This window comes from Salarias fasciatus, chromosome 9 (genome assembly GCF_902148845.1).
Source record: "Salarias fasciatus chromosome 9, fSalaFa1.1, whole genome shotgun sequence".
NCBI classification, from domain to species: domain Eukaryota; kingdom Metazoa; phylum Chordata; class Actinopteri; order Blenniiformes; family Blenniidae; genus Salarias; species Salarias fasciatus.
Window position 1 is genome coordinate 8426771 of NC_043753.1, and position 15478 is coordinate 8442248.

Sequence of the window (15478 nt, forward strand, 5' to 3'; positions counted from 1 at the left end):
GAAGGTTTCAGTCACAAGGTTGCAAGTCTGATGTGTCAACTCTCCCTGTCCACATGCTGTAGTCGCCTTTAGGGAGACTATGAAGTGCAAACTGATTGAAATTAACATTCCATTTGTTTCCTTTGTCTGACATTATTTTAAAGGGGTTTAAAATAGAATTAGACTACTGTAGAAACATATGGTCATCCAAATGCAATATTCAATACCGCACGAGAACAACTAGTTTTCATTCAGAAATTGCCAACGCTTCTGCCTCAACACACCACTGCGAAATTGCTCCATCAATCCCCATTGCATTCCCCCCGCGAGGTGAAGCCAAAATATTCAGCAATTCATTTGTGTTGCTCATTCAGCAAAGAATTCATGTTTTACATGGGCGGTATAGTCTCAAAGGGACCAATAGTTGTTGCAGACAGCAATGAATCAATTCATACAAGTGGATTGTTGTTCATGTTAACTGACAGCAGCAGCAGCAGAGGAGGCGAGCCTGAAAAACTTATGCACGCACACACACTCACACACTCCTTTGTGAGGCAAAATGAAGAGCCCTAAATAAACAGATGTGCACACACCGACAACAACACATTTTTCACGTCATATAAAAGGTATATGTCGTGCACTTTAGAAGGTTTATTAACATTTTATGGACTCTCGTAGTGGCCCTCTCTCAGACAAAAGATGGAATCTGAAAGCGGTGAGTATCTCTCTGCCGTGGCTATCCATCCCTCTTACACAAGGTAGAAAACAATGGCTTTCTGAAGGCTTCTCCACAAACGTCTTCTTTGACCCCCGAGGAGTTAGTTATAGCTCACAAAGAGTGGATCGCGTGCTCGCAAAATATAGCAGCTGAATGAGTGGTCCATAACTCTACTGTGACTGCTGTAGCGTTTATGATGTCAGACGTGGTGCAATAAGAAAACACCGTGTTCCCAGCCAGAAAAGAAAGAAAGAAAGAAAAAAAAACATATTTCCACTAGAATTAATCAGTTCAGAACAGAGTGATCGCACGCACTTATAATTAGTTACTGTGCTTTTGCATGTGCACAAGTCCTCATATTGCCAAGTAAGTATCTGTATAAGGCCATTTTACTAATTATCCTGACATTTTTTGCATCCATCCATCCATCCATCCAAACCAGGAACATCCCAGCATAAAGGCTAGAAAGCTCTACCAGACTCTATCAGTCTGCAAAAGTAATGTTGGAATATTCATGTCTAACAGCATATGGGATAAAACACATCTGTGTAATCTCACTTGTCACTTTTAATATTATGACATTTGCTGAATAAAAATATGAAAATAAATGTTTAAACAGAACTTCTGCAAAAGCCTGTGCAGTTAAATATATAAATCAAGTGAGGCATGGATCCTCCTTCAATAAGATTAAAAAAAAAAAAGTAGGATTCTGGTCGGATGCATTTATACTGCAAACAGAAATAAAGTGTGAGATGTCCTTCAGGGACAGAATATTGTCGAAATGTGTGAAATCACATGTGTTTGGAAAAAGGTTATACAACACCTGTTTTGGGGTCAACAGAAAAATATGGCTGTCCTTGTAGAATGCTGTAGACTATCCTGGCACTGTTTCCATAGGTGGGGTCGTCGGCATCAGTCGCTGTGACTTGCAACACAGATGTGCCTGAAAACGAACACAGAGAAAACAAATTAGTCCAGATAGCCAGCGAGCCTTTAAAAGCTTGTCAAATGTGCATGCAAGTGTGCCGCATATTGAATCCAATCGAAACATTTCCTAGCAACCGTGTCTGGTGCCTTCGGATCCGGGGAGACTTAATGTGCACAAATACTCGATGTATGATAGAAGGCAAAGAGAGTCGTGCTTAAAATGCAGGACACAGACATGCAGCTTTATAAAGAGTCACTTTGTTTAATTCAAAGCAAGTCACACGTCCAAAAAAAACAACAAAAAAAAAAAAACGCCCAAATGAACTCTTGGCCATCGCACAGAAAATATCTTTAATGAATCAAAGAATGTTACTCACATAATACTGTGAGAATGAATAATAACCACACAATTAAACTGGAGCAGTTACAAAAGCACAGTCACACATGCAGGTCCTGTTGCACATTATGCATAAATGACACGGTACGTTACAAAGGTTTTGTATTATGTTAGTGTAACTGAATTGATGTTTTTCAGATACCTGTTTGTGTTTCATTCACTTTGCTTTCATTTCCTACAGCTGAATGCAAATATCTGCACTTTCTATTACACTCATATAATACTAATTTCTTACATTTGTTAATGTTCTCATATTCTCTTTATGTTAACGATGCTAAATCAATGACACACACACATTAACCACAGAGTTATATATAGTTTAGAAACTACTGAACAAGGTTAAAACTGGCTCTTTCACAGTAGAAGCAGCTGATAGTAGTGGTCGTCTTTCATGACGCTCTGGAAGGTAATCACATGAGGGCTCATGTTACATGAATCACGGTCGAGTCCCGAGATTTCCTGTTTTGTTTAAAAATGAAAGATTTAAAAGGGATTCCAATCCAGTTAGGTTTCAGTATAGTCTGGAATGCACAACATTAGTTCTTTTAGTATTTGACACCAGGAATAGTAGGCCTCATTTACATGACCGGTCCCAGCAGAACATGGACGGGAAATCGTGCCACTCTGGAGGCCGCCATTTTTGTCATCGTCCATCTAATCGCACATTCACAGAAGTACTCACTATGACAGTGGGGCGCATGTGCAGTTGCAGCGTCTTAAGAGTTACATTAGGTCTGTTTCAATGGAGTTGGACCATTTTCAAAAAGTCTCATCTTGGGAGTCATTTTCAAAAAGTTGCACAGTCGTCGTCTAAGCAGACACCAAAAGAGAAACGTGACTTTGTTTTGATTCACAGACCTGGCAGGTTAACTGTTGTGCAGCCACCGGCCCTAGTCAGGGCATGAGACCCATCACACAGAAGGCAGAAAGCAGCACAATTTGTTTGTAATTTAAATGAGAAATGGAAGCAAAGGCATGTAGGCAAAGTTAAAAAAAACAAAACAAAAAACCTTAACGCATCTTTTCTTTTTATCGATTAATTTACTTTTTACATGCTCAATGATGATCTGTGTCATTGCTAATAATGAAGCCGTATATTGTCACCGACACTACCAAAAGATACATTGAAAAAAGGCTCATATACCAAAGTTTCTGTACTTCTTCTTCTAAAAAAAAAAAAGTTAGAACTTTTGCGAACTCAGATGATTTTCCTCATGTTTGCACTCTCATGGTGGAGCATGTTCGACTTCCTTCATTGCAGTCGATGACAAAAACAAAGACAGACGACTTGAAAACTTTAAGTGAAGCTTGAAATTCAGTGGAAAAGCCTTTGTTGTTTAATTTAACACTTCACGTGTTGCTCAAACTGCATTACAGGCTTCATTAAACCACTGTAATTGCGTGATAAGTGCATTGTAATTGCACTACATGCTTGTATGATGCATTAGTATATGTAAGGACCAATGCATTAGAAGACACAGAGCAGCCTTGTGCATCTTTGGACACCCATTTTATTGTTTTCTTTGAAGAATTAAACTAAATCAAACAAGGAAAACTGACTCCACTGTGTCCTGTGGGGTATATGATTCTTTTAAATATATATTTTTTTCAAAGGAAATGTACAGAACGGGAGTGAAATGTCAGCCGTAATGAACCCTATACCTCTTGGTATGCCTGTGCTCTCTGAATCTCTGTCAGCCTCTGCGAGGAAAATTGCAGTGGGAATTATTTGGTTTTCATCATGTCTGAGATTGCTTTGGAAGGTGAGCTGGCTCCACATCATCTGTCCAATGAAATCTATTCAGGATTAAACTGAATTAACCTGTACAGTCCAGAGGTGTCTGTCTCCGATATATTAATAAATTATGTTTCTTTACAGTATCTGTATGTAAATCTGACAGTAAGTAAGTAAATTTGAAACATTTCATTGGATATTCTGACGAGTAATGATGTGCCCATTATGCATTCTAGGCTTTGCTCACAAAGCCCTTCAGTTCAAGTGCTTGAGTTAGCATATATGAACCATACATTTAGTCCTATCGAAGCGATAAGTGCAGGATTGAATGGGTTTGATGATACTTTTACAATCGGCAGTCAGCATGCATGCATTTGCTAAAGATTAGCATCAGATACCATTTCCACATGTGAAAACTACTTTTTTGAGAGCTTAATGTAGAATAATGACACTTATGAAGCCAGCAGGACACATCTGAACATTGATGGAGGTTGAAAACATTGCTGAACTTCTAACAGATGAATCTATTGAACTAGAAAACACATAATTCGTAATTTGAAGTAGACCTGAATAAAATTATATTTGCAGTCTATGTAAAGCAGCTTTTTCCACATATTTCAGTTTTCAATTCTTTTTACATAGCCACATGTGTGTTACTGTCAGTCTCTGTGAGATCCGTGTGATGGACGAACAAATACAGTCACGATCAGCTCCGGCTCCAAAGAGAGCCTGACCTGGATAAAGCGGTTTAAGGGGAAGGACAGATGGATGAATTTTTATTTGGGTGGGTCTGAGACAAAGAGAGGACGACAGTGTGGGGAAATCCGGCCATTAATCAGCTCGTCTAGCTTCCCTGTGGAATCGATGATGGCCGTTTGTGCCCCTTTTCACCCACATACAAACACTACGACAATGAAATGAGTTAATTTCTTGTGATCCATCACTGGCTGACTGAGCAGCCTCATAGAAATGTTTAAGCTGTTAATCTGGTGCCGTTAGGTCCTATTTTATGCGCAGTAGCAGCATTTTCAGAAAAGTTGCATTCACCCTTGTTTCCACAGAGACAGATTTAATGCATTTAAAAAAAGTTACACTTTGGGGGCTGTTTTCAACAAGTTGCATCATGGACGGAAAGCATAATGGTCTGTGCATTCATTGATCAGAGGTACATGGTGTATTAGTAAGACAAGGTACTTGTCAGGAAAACTATACTGTATATGGAGGAACGTTTCTTTGTTTGACCATTCGCCCAGAGTTTTGTCTGGAGTATAAATGCAACAGCAAAGTTCTCATTGAACTGCAATTTGGAGAGTTTAATCCCTTTGTTTGATGCAATGCATAACTCAACATTCAATGTTTTAAAGTACAGTGAAATCGTTCCAGGAACACCTGATGACACACCTGGTCTTCAGGCCCCATTTAATATCAGAGATCAACAGGAAAAGGCATCGACTGTGTGTTTTTGTTTCAGAAATGTTCAGTCAATAGGGTTTTCATCATGATCATCGTACACATCCCGTCCCCACACACACCAAGAGGGGATATGTTGAATCACAGTTTCCCAGATGAATATGTAGCATCAATAATAAATAACTGTTAGAACTGCACAGTGGTGTCGGTTTCAGCACTCTCTCATGGCGAGAATGTCCCCGGTTTGACTCCAAAGTGGGCTTGGGGGCTTTTCCTCCCACAATGCATCAGCAAGCATTTGACTAACTGATCACTGTAAGGGTGCTTTCACTTGAGGTCCAAGTTATAAATGAGCCTCAGTAGTTTGTTCAGGCTGCTACCACATTCTCAGACTTTTCATGCAAAACCAAACGCTGCGCTAACAAGGCGGAGTGACTTGTCCCCATAACTAGTGTTGTAGTCAAGACCACCTGAGACCAAGTCAAGACGAAAAACAGAGCATCACAAGACCAACTCGGGATGAGTGGAGACCAAAACCAAAGTATCCCAAAATCAAGACAACAGCAAGACATTAAAGGGCTGACACTGAGTCAAGTCCAAGCCGAGGGCATCTCAAGACCAAGACCTGAAGGTGGTCAGACTATGTCAAGACCAAGACCTTGGAAATATGGTCTTAGGACTGGTCTCCTACACATTATTGGAAAAGACGAGTTTCATAGTCATTTAGTGATGAGAAAATTCTGTGCCTTCATGTGGCACGATTCTACATAACAATTAAACACCTCCTACCTGAGGCATTAACTGTTCTTGAGTGCTGTGGACAGTCTTGCATTTATAATGTCATTGCTTATCAGTGTATGGGAGCTGTTTTAGCTCAAAGTGCAGCATATGAGGGGTAATGGGTCTGTGGTCTCCTGAGATTTCCTTCACACTGCATGCAGGGTGTACCAGAGCACCTGACCACCTACTAGCCTCAGGGTGTCTGCTTTCACACTGTCCAGAGTCTGTTTTTCTTCTCATACCGGCACAACTGTACTTCACTTGGGACCAAAAACTCAACCACGTCGACCTAAATCACCTATAGGAGGAAATGTGAACGTGTGTCTTGGTCTTTCTTGTGTGTTTTCCATACTCCAACCCCCTGAATCCTCAATTTGGATGAACCAAATAGGGACGGATGGAAATATGGTAGGTCCTTCATCTGCACTAATAACGGATGAAACATGTCAACAACTCAACGCCGTCGTCAGTGGAATTAATTTCATCTTAACTGATCATCTAAACAAGCCACAGCCTCCGCCTCCGGAAGCTTCCGCTAAACGCTAATTTTCCCCAGAAGTGAAGTGGCTGCTCGCCCATTTAGAGGCTCATCAGCCGGGGTACGTACAGTAGGAAATTGACATTGCAGTCAAAAATATGATTGCATCTTTGAATGGGAGGTACTAAAACTACCTGGCATGTGCCCAGCTAATCAATTTAGACAGGAAAAAGAACATCACAACCAATTAGCTGCCACACTCCAAGACAGCCCTTTCCTACACTTGGGAGCCCCAGTATTGACGAATGCATGGGGATTAAGGCTCTGGAGTGTGAGGACAGCTGATTGTTACAGCCGATTTGACGAAGCAGACGCCGAACCGAGGAGGAATTACTTTAATGGACATGAGCAAAAGAGTGGGCGGCAAAAAAAGGCTAATTATTTTCCCCTTCACAGTCCTCGAATCCTTCCCGTGGGTCATCAATTGTGATTGATTCTTTTTTTTTCCCCCCTTCCTCTTCGTGCAACCGATGATGAAGTTTGCAGGGAAACTTTGAAACAAGCACTCTTGTTAGATATGAACAAAAGACACCAATGTATAGATGAACACTGCAAATATGCAGTTGCTATGCATAATACGGTCGCACAAATGAATGCGACTGATATGATCCTGGACGGCACCTTTCCAGCTTGAACTACACTTAACTCTAAACATATTCATGGTCAACAGGTATTATTTAACAAAGAGTATCACTAACAAAGTCGATCCTTAGAATACAATAGAAATACATTATTAACACCAGATAGAAATGCTTATCCAGTAAAGTTAAATGTCAATTATTAGGCTATTCTAGGGTTTTAATAAACATATTACAAGAAAAATGCATTGTTTTCTAAATAAGATTATGCCTACACATAGTAAAGAAGAAAGTGTTATTCAACAAAGAACAGCTCCAAAAGGCATCTTACACATCAATTCAGCACAATATAGGTTTAAAGCTTCTTGCATGTGCTGCAGCTGCCGGCACTCTGGAACTCCATGGTGTTTAATTTTTGTGATGTGGCGCAGACTTAGAGACAGAGACAACAAATAGCACAAGCATGAAATGATGGCTCTCAATTTGAAATTGGGTTTAGGCAATGAGTTCCCCGAGTAAATAAAAATACATCCTCAGAACCAGCTTAATTTACATGACTCCGATTGGCTCTGGTGCTTGCCTAGAGTGATGTGACCAAACCAATATGGCGGCAACGCTGGATTACGCTCCAGCACGTAATGAGGCGCCTACGTACATTATGTCTATGGCCGTAAGCAGCGTTAGCAATCCAGCGGCTAACATGTCAGTGGTCTGGAAGAATGTGGATTTTCAAAATAAAATTTTTTTCTATACTTTTTTTCCCCATGATATTTTTACAGTAAAGGAATAATAATGTAAATGTCGGATTGAGAAAATATTGGGCCTACATTCAAAACTGTGACTGAGCCATCCCTAATGACAATATTTATGTCAAAATCGACTTTTTCTACTTTGAGCCACACATGGTTAAGACCATGATCCAATACATTTAAGATCTCTTATTTACTATAGGTTTTTCTAAGCAAAATGTCATATTACAACTGTAATGTAAAATTTTCTGGAATAAAATGACACATAAATCTAAACATATTAAATGAAAAAAACATTTAAAAACACATTATGAAGCAATGCATCAATTCAAGGGAATAAGGTGTTGCAATGGCTGCTGTTTCCAATATTAATACATGTTAACTTATTTATTTGAGAATTTATTATATATATACTGTTAATGTGGAAGTTGATACTTTTCCTACCTCGAGCTACACATAAGTCTAAAAATATTCATAATAAATGAGTATTATTCGAGCACTCAGAACATAATATCAAACCCTCTTATGCATGCATTCAAGACTGCCGTTTCTAATATTCATAAATGGTACAATATTTATTAGAGGGCTTATTATGAATATCTTTACACTACAATAAGAATCATACCTCTTTCTACCTGAGAATGAACCGAAATCTGAAATATTCATTTGAAATGCGTAACATTGGGCAATAAGACTGACAATTAATGGTGTTCCCAACAATAAAGCAGCATTTGTGGGATTTCATATAGTTTAACTGTGTCTACAAAAGTGAAATGGAACCCTCATCTACCTTAAGCTTCACGTAAATCCAAAAACATTCCTTATAAATGAGTATTACTTCACAAAAGAGCACCAAAAACAGAAAGCGCACTCCTCTTAGGGGAGATCAGGACGTGTACTTGACACACCCGAGCTAGAAACAAATATCCCAACAAGCAAAGTTGAGAGTGTGTGTGTGTGTGTGTGCGTGTGAGTGTGTATGTGTCAGTGTGTTCATGAATATTCACGAACGCAACCGGGGAGATATTGACTGTTTATAAAGAGGGCGCCTACAGGTCTATTGAGGTTTGCATATTTAAACGGTTTTTCACATTTCCATCTTCTTCCTGCACAGAGCTGATGAAGCTATTCATTTTCAGCTTCAGTTGTGTGTGTGTGTGTGTGTGTGTGTGTGTGTGTGTGTGTGTGTGTGTGTGTGTGCGTGCGTGTTTTCTTCTCTAAAAAAAAAATCTTTCGAGAATATTTTAGACCCTTCAACGCTGTGCAGTGTGTCAAACATCGCTCGGTGGAGCCAAAGACGGCCCAGCAGGAAGGGACAATTCAAAGTGTAGAAAGACATTAACTGTAATTTTCAACTAAAAGAAATTAGCAGTTCCTTTTTTTCCTAAATCAAGGACATAAACACATTAGAAAGACTCAAGTAAAGGGATCAGCAATGATAATAACTACTGAATTGAAAACCACAGCACCCTTCTTGTGAGGTGTGCTTGTTTAACCCCCTACACCCCTGAAAAACACTGTTAGAGGAATCTCTCCGAAAGTTGAGAGAGATTCTTGAACATTATGCTCCTACTACCCAAATCTTCAAGAAATCTGGGATTCAGCCTATTTTTGACATGACTTATCAGTGGAACATTGCTGTTATAAAGAATACGTATTTTTAACTTGTGATCAGCTGACTGTAATCTAACATGGTGAGACTCGCAGTTCTAGCCTCATCCAGGAGTGTCTGAACACAGGCAACATGTCAGCTTCATGCCATGACTTTGAAGTAAAAACAGAAAACTTGTTGCCATTTGGGTGTTCGTTCATCAGACAACTGTGCTACTGAAAACTTTTTGAGTACAGCTTCAAAAGACATTGTTTTCAAAATTATTGAAATGCAAATGCAAAACGGCCCTGAAAATTGTGGGTTTTTGCTTGAAACGTTGACGTGCTAAGGGCTCAGTTTAATTGTGATATGACATTTGCAGAAGGAGACCCTGTTAAAAAAAAGGCATGCTATTAAAATAGCACTGCTTTTGCTTTAAAAAAAATAAAAAAGCTTGTGAAAATATTGCACATCTAAGTCTTTGCAGTGACAGCAAATTTCTTTGAAGCTTTCATTATGTTCCAATGAGTGTGCAGTCTATCTAATCTATGATCAAATTGTGACCACTGGACTCCCAGTTTATCGTTTGTTTTAGCCCCTACCTCACTATCTTATAATTCATTAAAGAGGAAATCACACTGAAAGCATGTAACAACTATTGTACCAATGTATTAATGGCCTGTATGTTAATTATTCCTTGACAATGACAATAGCAATAGCAATGACTTGCCAATAATATCAATAATTCAGAACACACACACGCACACTTTAAAATCATATTTGAGAGAGAGCTGCACAGGATGTATCACAGTATGAATAAATGGGAAAACTAACTACTTTCGACACGCAAACTGCCCAAAAACTCATGAAAAAAAATGAAATAAAGATTTGATTTTTAGTCTTATTTATGCAATGTTGCATTACTGACTGCAGTAATGACAAAATAAAAATCTCTGAAATGGGCTTGATGGTTTCACAGGCGTGATGAGAGCCTCTTTGGCCCGCGTGCCGCATGTTTGACACTCTTTGCTTAGGCAGTGTTTGTACAGCCCACATATTTTTCGAGTGCTGCGAAATGCCACAGCATCATGTGTTGGAGCCATATAATGCACTGGACTGAGAGACGAGTGGCTTTTGTTGGAGCAGAAAAAAGGGACGGGAGAGTGAAAAGAGAAAAGCGGACATGTTTGCCACGGGACGCCCGGGAGAGCGAGGAGCGGCCGTCTCGGCGGAGGTGGATGGAGGCTTTGCTTTCGCCCCTCATGTGGAGGACTCGGCGGCCTGGATGGCGGGGATTGCTGCGGAGGCACTATTGAGTGCTTTATAAAGACTTTCCCACCCGGGAGGGAAACCATCACGGCTACAAGAAAACAAAGATGAAAAAGAGGACTCGACTGGCTTACAGAAGATCAAACATTGTGGAGAATGTTATCACAGGGAGGACAAACTAGGATGCTGCACAGTAATAGCATGTTTGATCACGGCTCTTCATACTAATACTGTCTTTTAGATCCATCTTACAGCGGAGTTCGTCCGTCTTGAAACGTACGCATGGTGTCACAGGTCTTTTTTTTTTTTTTTTTTTGTTCCCCCCCTTCGCTGCAGGGATAAAAAGGATTATACCCATGAAGAGTATCTAAAAAGCAGCAAATATAACACTCAAGTTCACACACTTTTTTCATCTCTCGAGCCATTCAAATGAAGGCTCAGTGCTGTTGACAGTAGCGGGCGATCATTTGAACGCTGGCTTTATTTGGCAGCACTACTCACCCACTTCAGACATCTCAGGCACCGTAGCTACAAAGGGTCCATCTGGAAATTTGGGTGCATTGTCATTGATGTCTTGTACTTTGATGATGAATTCCGACTTTGGTTCCAGGGCCTCCTCTGTGTTGCGGTCCAAGGCTTGTGCATGCAGGACGTAATGCGTTTTCCTCTCCCGATCCAGGCTCTTCGTGGCATGAATATCTCCCGTCACTTCATCGATGATAAATATAGTCCCGGCTCCTTCCCCGCTCAGAATGTACCTGACAGATCCGTCGCCTTTATCTGAGTTTGAGTGAAGCTGCAAAGCAGAGCAGACAGAAGGAGGTGTGTGAGTACAGAGGCACACAACAAGGACGCAATCACTTCTTAGGGTTGACTGAACTCTTTATGGGGCGGTCACTCAAGTACTTTGAAAGCATGTCGGGGATTTTTAATGACGGTACAAACACTTTCATAGCATTTTGAGATAATGAAGGTTTAGAATCACCATCCTCGAGTCTATCATTCCAAACACCGCTCAGTCGGGACATTTACACCTTCGCCACATCAACCGCCTTTATTCTTCCCTCACACCCAACAGCACCACATTCAGGAGTAAAACCAGCACGACACGTTACTGTAGAATAAACTGAACAGTTTGATTCAAGTAACCAGAGCAACAAGGAAACAGTCAACAGGCTTCTTAGAAAGAAAAACATGGTTAACCAGAAACAAAACAACAACGGGCTTGACACATTACTGGAGAACAAAATATGAGATATACTTTTTCATCACTGTAAATTTTACATGCTAAATGTTGTTTTGATCGATGTCCTCTGCAGTGGAAAAAAAATCCAACAATGATCACATATTTCAGAGATTTTTCTAAGTGTGCAAGACCTTCATAATTATGCTGAAATTGGTTTTAACCAATTTGTCGATTAAATTAAGACGTCAGCACGACCGGTAAATTGTTAAACGGCATCAACATAAACAACATGGTTCATGGTCAAACTAACAGTGGAAATGGCCCAACACTGTAGACTAAGCAGCAAAAGAAAATGTCAATTTTTTTTGTCACTGTGGTACTGATGATTGGACTGTAATTGGCTGTAATTGATTCCTTTGTTGGAACAAATCATCAGGACCACCATGGTTTTCTCATAGTTTAACAATGGTCATGGTGGATGAATTTCGAGTAAGAAAGAAGAGGAAATAACAGACTTTTATCATGTGACCTTTATAATTGTGCTAAAATTGCTTTTGACTGATACGTTGGTTTGAATAAGGACTACAAGAAAACAAAATGTTCCCATTGTCACTGTTGCGCTCAAACATAATTATATTGTCATTGGTTTTATTTGATTATTTGGTTGGTAAGAGTCATCAGAGGTCTGCACTACAGGCGCAGCATACCCGGGATATAACTCTGTTACCTGGGTCAACTTACCCAGACGTTCAGTTACCAACCACGAAAGAATGGCACACCAAATACCAACAAGAAAATGGAGATGGCTTAGACACACGCTGAGGAAAACCCAGGACTGTGTGACAAGACAAGTGCCATCTTGGAACCTGCAGTTGGCGGATTTCAAAACGGACATAAAAAAAAATCAGTAAAGATGTATTAATTTAATACAGAAAAAGGAACTATATAATTCTGATTATACTTTCAAAGCTGTGAGCTTCATAATTGTGCTGATACTGGTTTTCATTGATGTTGCTTGCAGCTTGCATCTTGCCAAGAAAACGGTTGACCACAAGACAACAAAAACAAACAAACAGAGATGAAAACTTGCGATATTGGAAACTGAAGGCTATTTAAATTTTACGAAGTACATATCCAAATACTGATAATGCAACGGATCAATATGGTTTCCATATGAAGGCATGGGTATTGCCATGTAGTTACCATGAATGGATGCCATCCTCCACAAAGACTATTAAAAACATTTGTCTTCTGTATATCTTTAAATAACCCCTTAGCAGTCTCGCAAAAAAACCCACTGTCGAACAAAGACATTACATTATTCAACATTCCTCTTTCAGGCTTGACTGTATCCGAGCATCGCTGAAGAAATGCATCTTCAGAGATTAAAGTTTCGGAGGAGGAGAATCCTTACAAGACTGAGAGAGATGGCAAAGCGCTGCCTCTTTCCCTCACCAGGAGACGGAGGAATGAGGGAGAGCCGAGCTACTTGTTCAGCCATAATTGATACCAAGAGGATTAAGACTTTCATGCCAATAGCTCAGCTGGGTTGCAGAGTTAAACTTTATAAATATATTTTACAATGCAACTGAACTTCAAAAGCGTGGTGTCACAGTAACGTCATCATTCAAGCCATTTTATTTTCAACTATGAATAAAACATGTCGAGAAATGCATATATATATATGAGAGAGACAGAGAGCGAGAGAGCGATCGTTGTGTTTGTAGATAAAGATGTGAGCTCTGAACAACTTTCTAATAGCAATGTGTCATCTCAATAAGATTCATATGAACCTTTAGAGAACCGCACATACATATTGTGCACGTTTCATACAGTGACTGAAGATACAAAATAAGTCCTCCCATATGGGCGTACCAACCTACCTACTGAGCAATCCCTCTATCCATACTTCGTTACTACAGAATGAGGTGAAAATTTAATACAGAGTTACCTAATGTGCCATTATTACATAGTACTAAAACAATTGAAAGACATTGCAGAAACATTAATTTATATCTGATATTTCTCCCAATCTGGTTTCACCACCCAATAACGTATTCATGGCTAATGACATAATAATTTCCAACAACAGAATAACTTCACCTATTTTGAATGCTATCAAGTCAATAACGTATTAACTTGCTGACAGTGTAATGAAATAGTACTTTTTTTTATTTTTTTTATACAAACCACAATTGCGAGTCCTACAACTCAATGAAAGAATATGACAACTATTCCATCCAGTGTACCTATTTCAGATAAGCAAAACATGCAACACAAAATCAAATTTCCGGCATATGAAAAGTCTTCATTATGTATTATTGAATTATTGGCTGAAGCTAAGAAGTGTGTAAATGAGTTTTTTTAAGCTACTTTGATGATGATCACTTAAGATTATTGGCAAAACGTCTTTCAATAATGGGTCACACAGTTGGTAAGCTATTATGCTGTAGGCTTCATTACACAGAAAAAGGCAAAAATAATTACATTATTGGCAGATATATCATTGACCATTATTATAGGATGTTACAATGCACTACATTATTGACATTTGTCAGCTGCTTAGCAGCAGGAACACTACTAGCTCTATTGCATTTGAAATGATTCAAATGAATACATTATCGGTTGCTCTACTGCATGTATGTACTTATACATCATATACTTTCAGAAATATGGAGATCCAAGTTTGAAATAAAAAAAATTACATGATTTCACTTGAAGCTTTAAGACACACTGCTGCAACAATGCTTATACTACAATAAAACTCTCCACGCTGTTCCTTTTGTTGAGGAAAAAAGCATAAATAATTGCAACTATAATTGTTGCCAGATAACAGCTTCCAGGCAGACATAGTCAAAGGGGTTCAGACCAGAAACCAACATCTATGACTCCCTCTGTAAACACTTTTAATAGATGCAGGCTCTGAATTGAGGGCACAGCTCCAGTGTTTCATGGAGGTGAAGACAAGACGGTCGACGTTCACAGCCGCCTAAATATAGACGCACTTTCTGCTTATACTGTTCAATTTATGGAGAGCATTAAAGCCTGCAACCCAGTATTGACTGAGGTTCATTAGAATATATGTATGTATTTTTTTTCCCCCCCGTCATTGTGTTATGTAATTAATTACTGTGTCGGCACCGTTAATCCTCCACCTCACCTCCAACAGACGGCTCAGCTGGGAGACATGACAAGGCCAGAAAGGCTTTGCACCTGCATCAGAAGAGCATTTGTCCAAATGCATGGTGGTGAAGCGGGAACATGAACTGTAGCTCAGATGAATATAGCATAGCTACGACAATCACCACGGTATGGTGAGTCCATCCATCTGCTGTTAAATTATGCTTGATAACAGTCTATGACTGGTTACACAAACTTATAATGTACTTTCATCTTGATGAGGCTAGACAGGTAAAATTGTGCCATATTATTCTAAAAATTCAAACTTCCCACATATATGACGGCAATCTCAATGTAAAGTCACTTTCAATGTTAAATTATTGAGCAAAACACAGTAAAATGTCTGAAAAACCTAGCTTAGAGCTGTTGCATTCTGCATGTTTTTACCAACTCATCCCAGCAGCATGGCTTTGAGGCGAGTTCAATAGCAACAAGGTAACT

General features: G+C 39.4%; 1 protein-coding gene across 2 annotated transcripts in view; it reads right to left on the reverse strand.

Moving 5' to 3' along the window:
• The window catches only part of LOC115394293 (cadherin-18), a 91348-nt gene that overhangs the window by 61873 nt on the left and 13997 nt on the right, over positions 1-15478 (reverse strand). For both annotated transcript variants that reach the window (XM_030099579.1, XM_030099578.1), the window contains exons 2-3: positions 11173-11467; positions 1521-1640 (exon numbers count right to left, since the gene is read on the reverse strand). In XM_030099579.1, coding sequence (XP_029955439.1) covers positions 1521-1640; positions 11173-11467 — 415 coding nt within the window. The remainder of the gene's footprint in view (positions 1-1520; positions 1641-11172; positions 11468-15478) is intronic.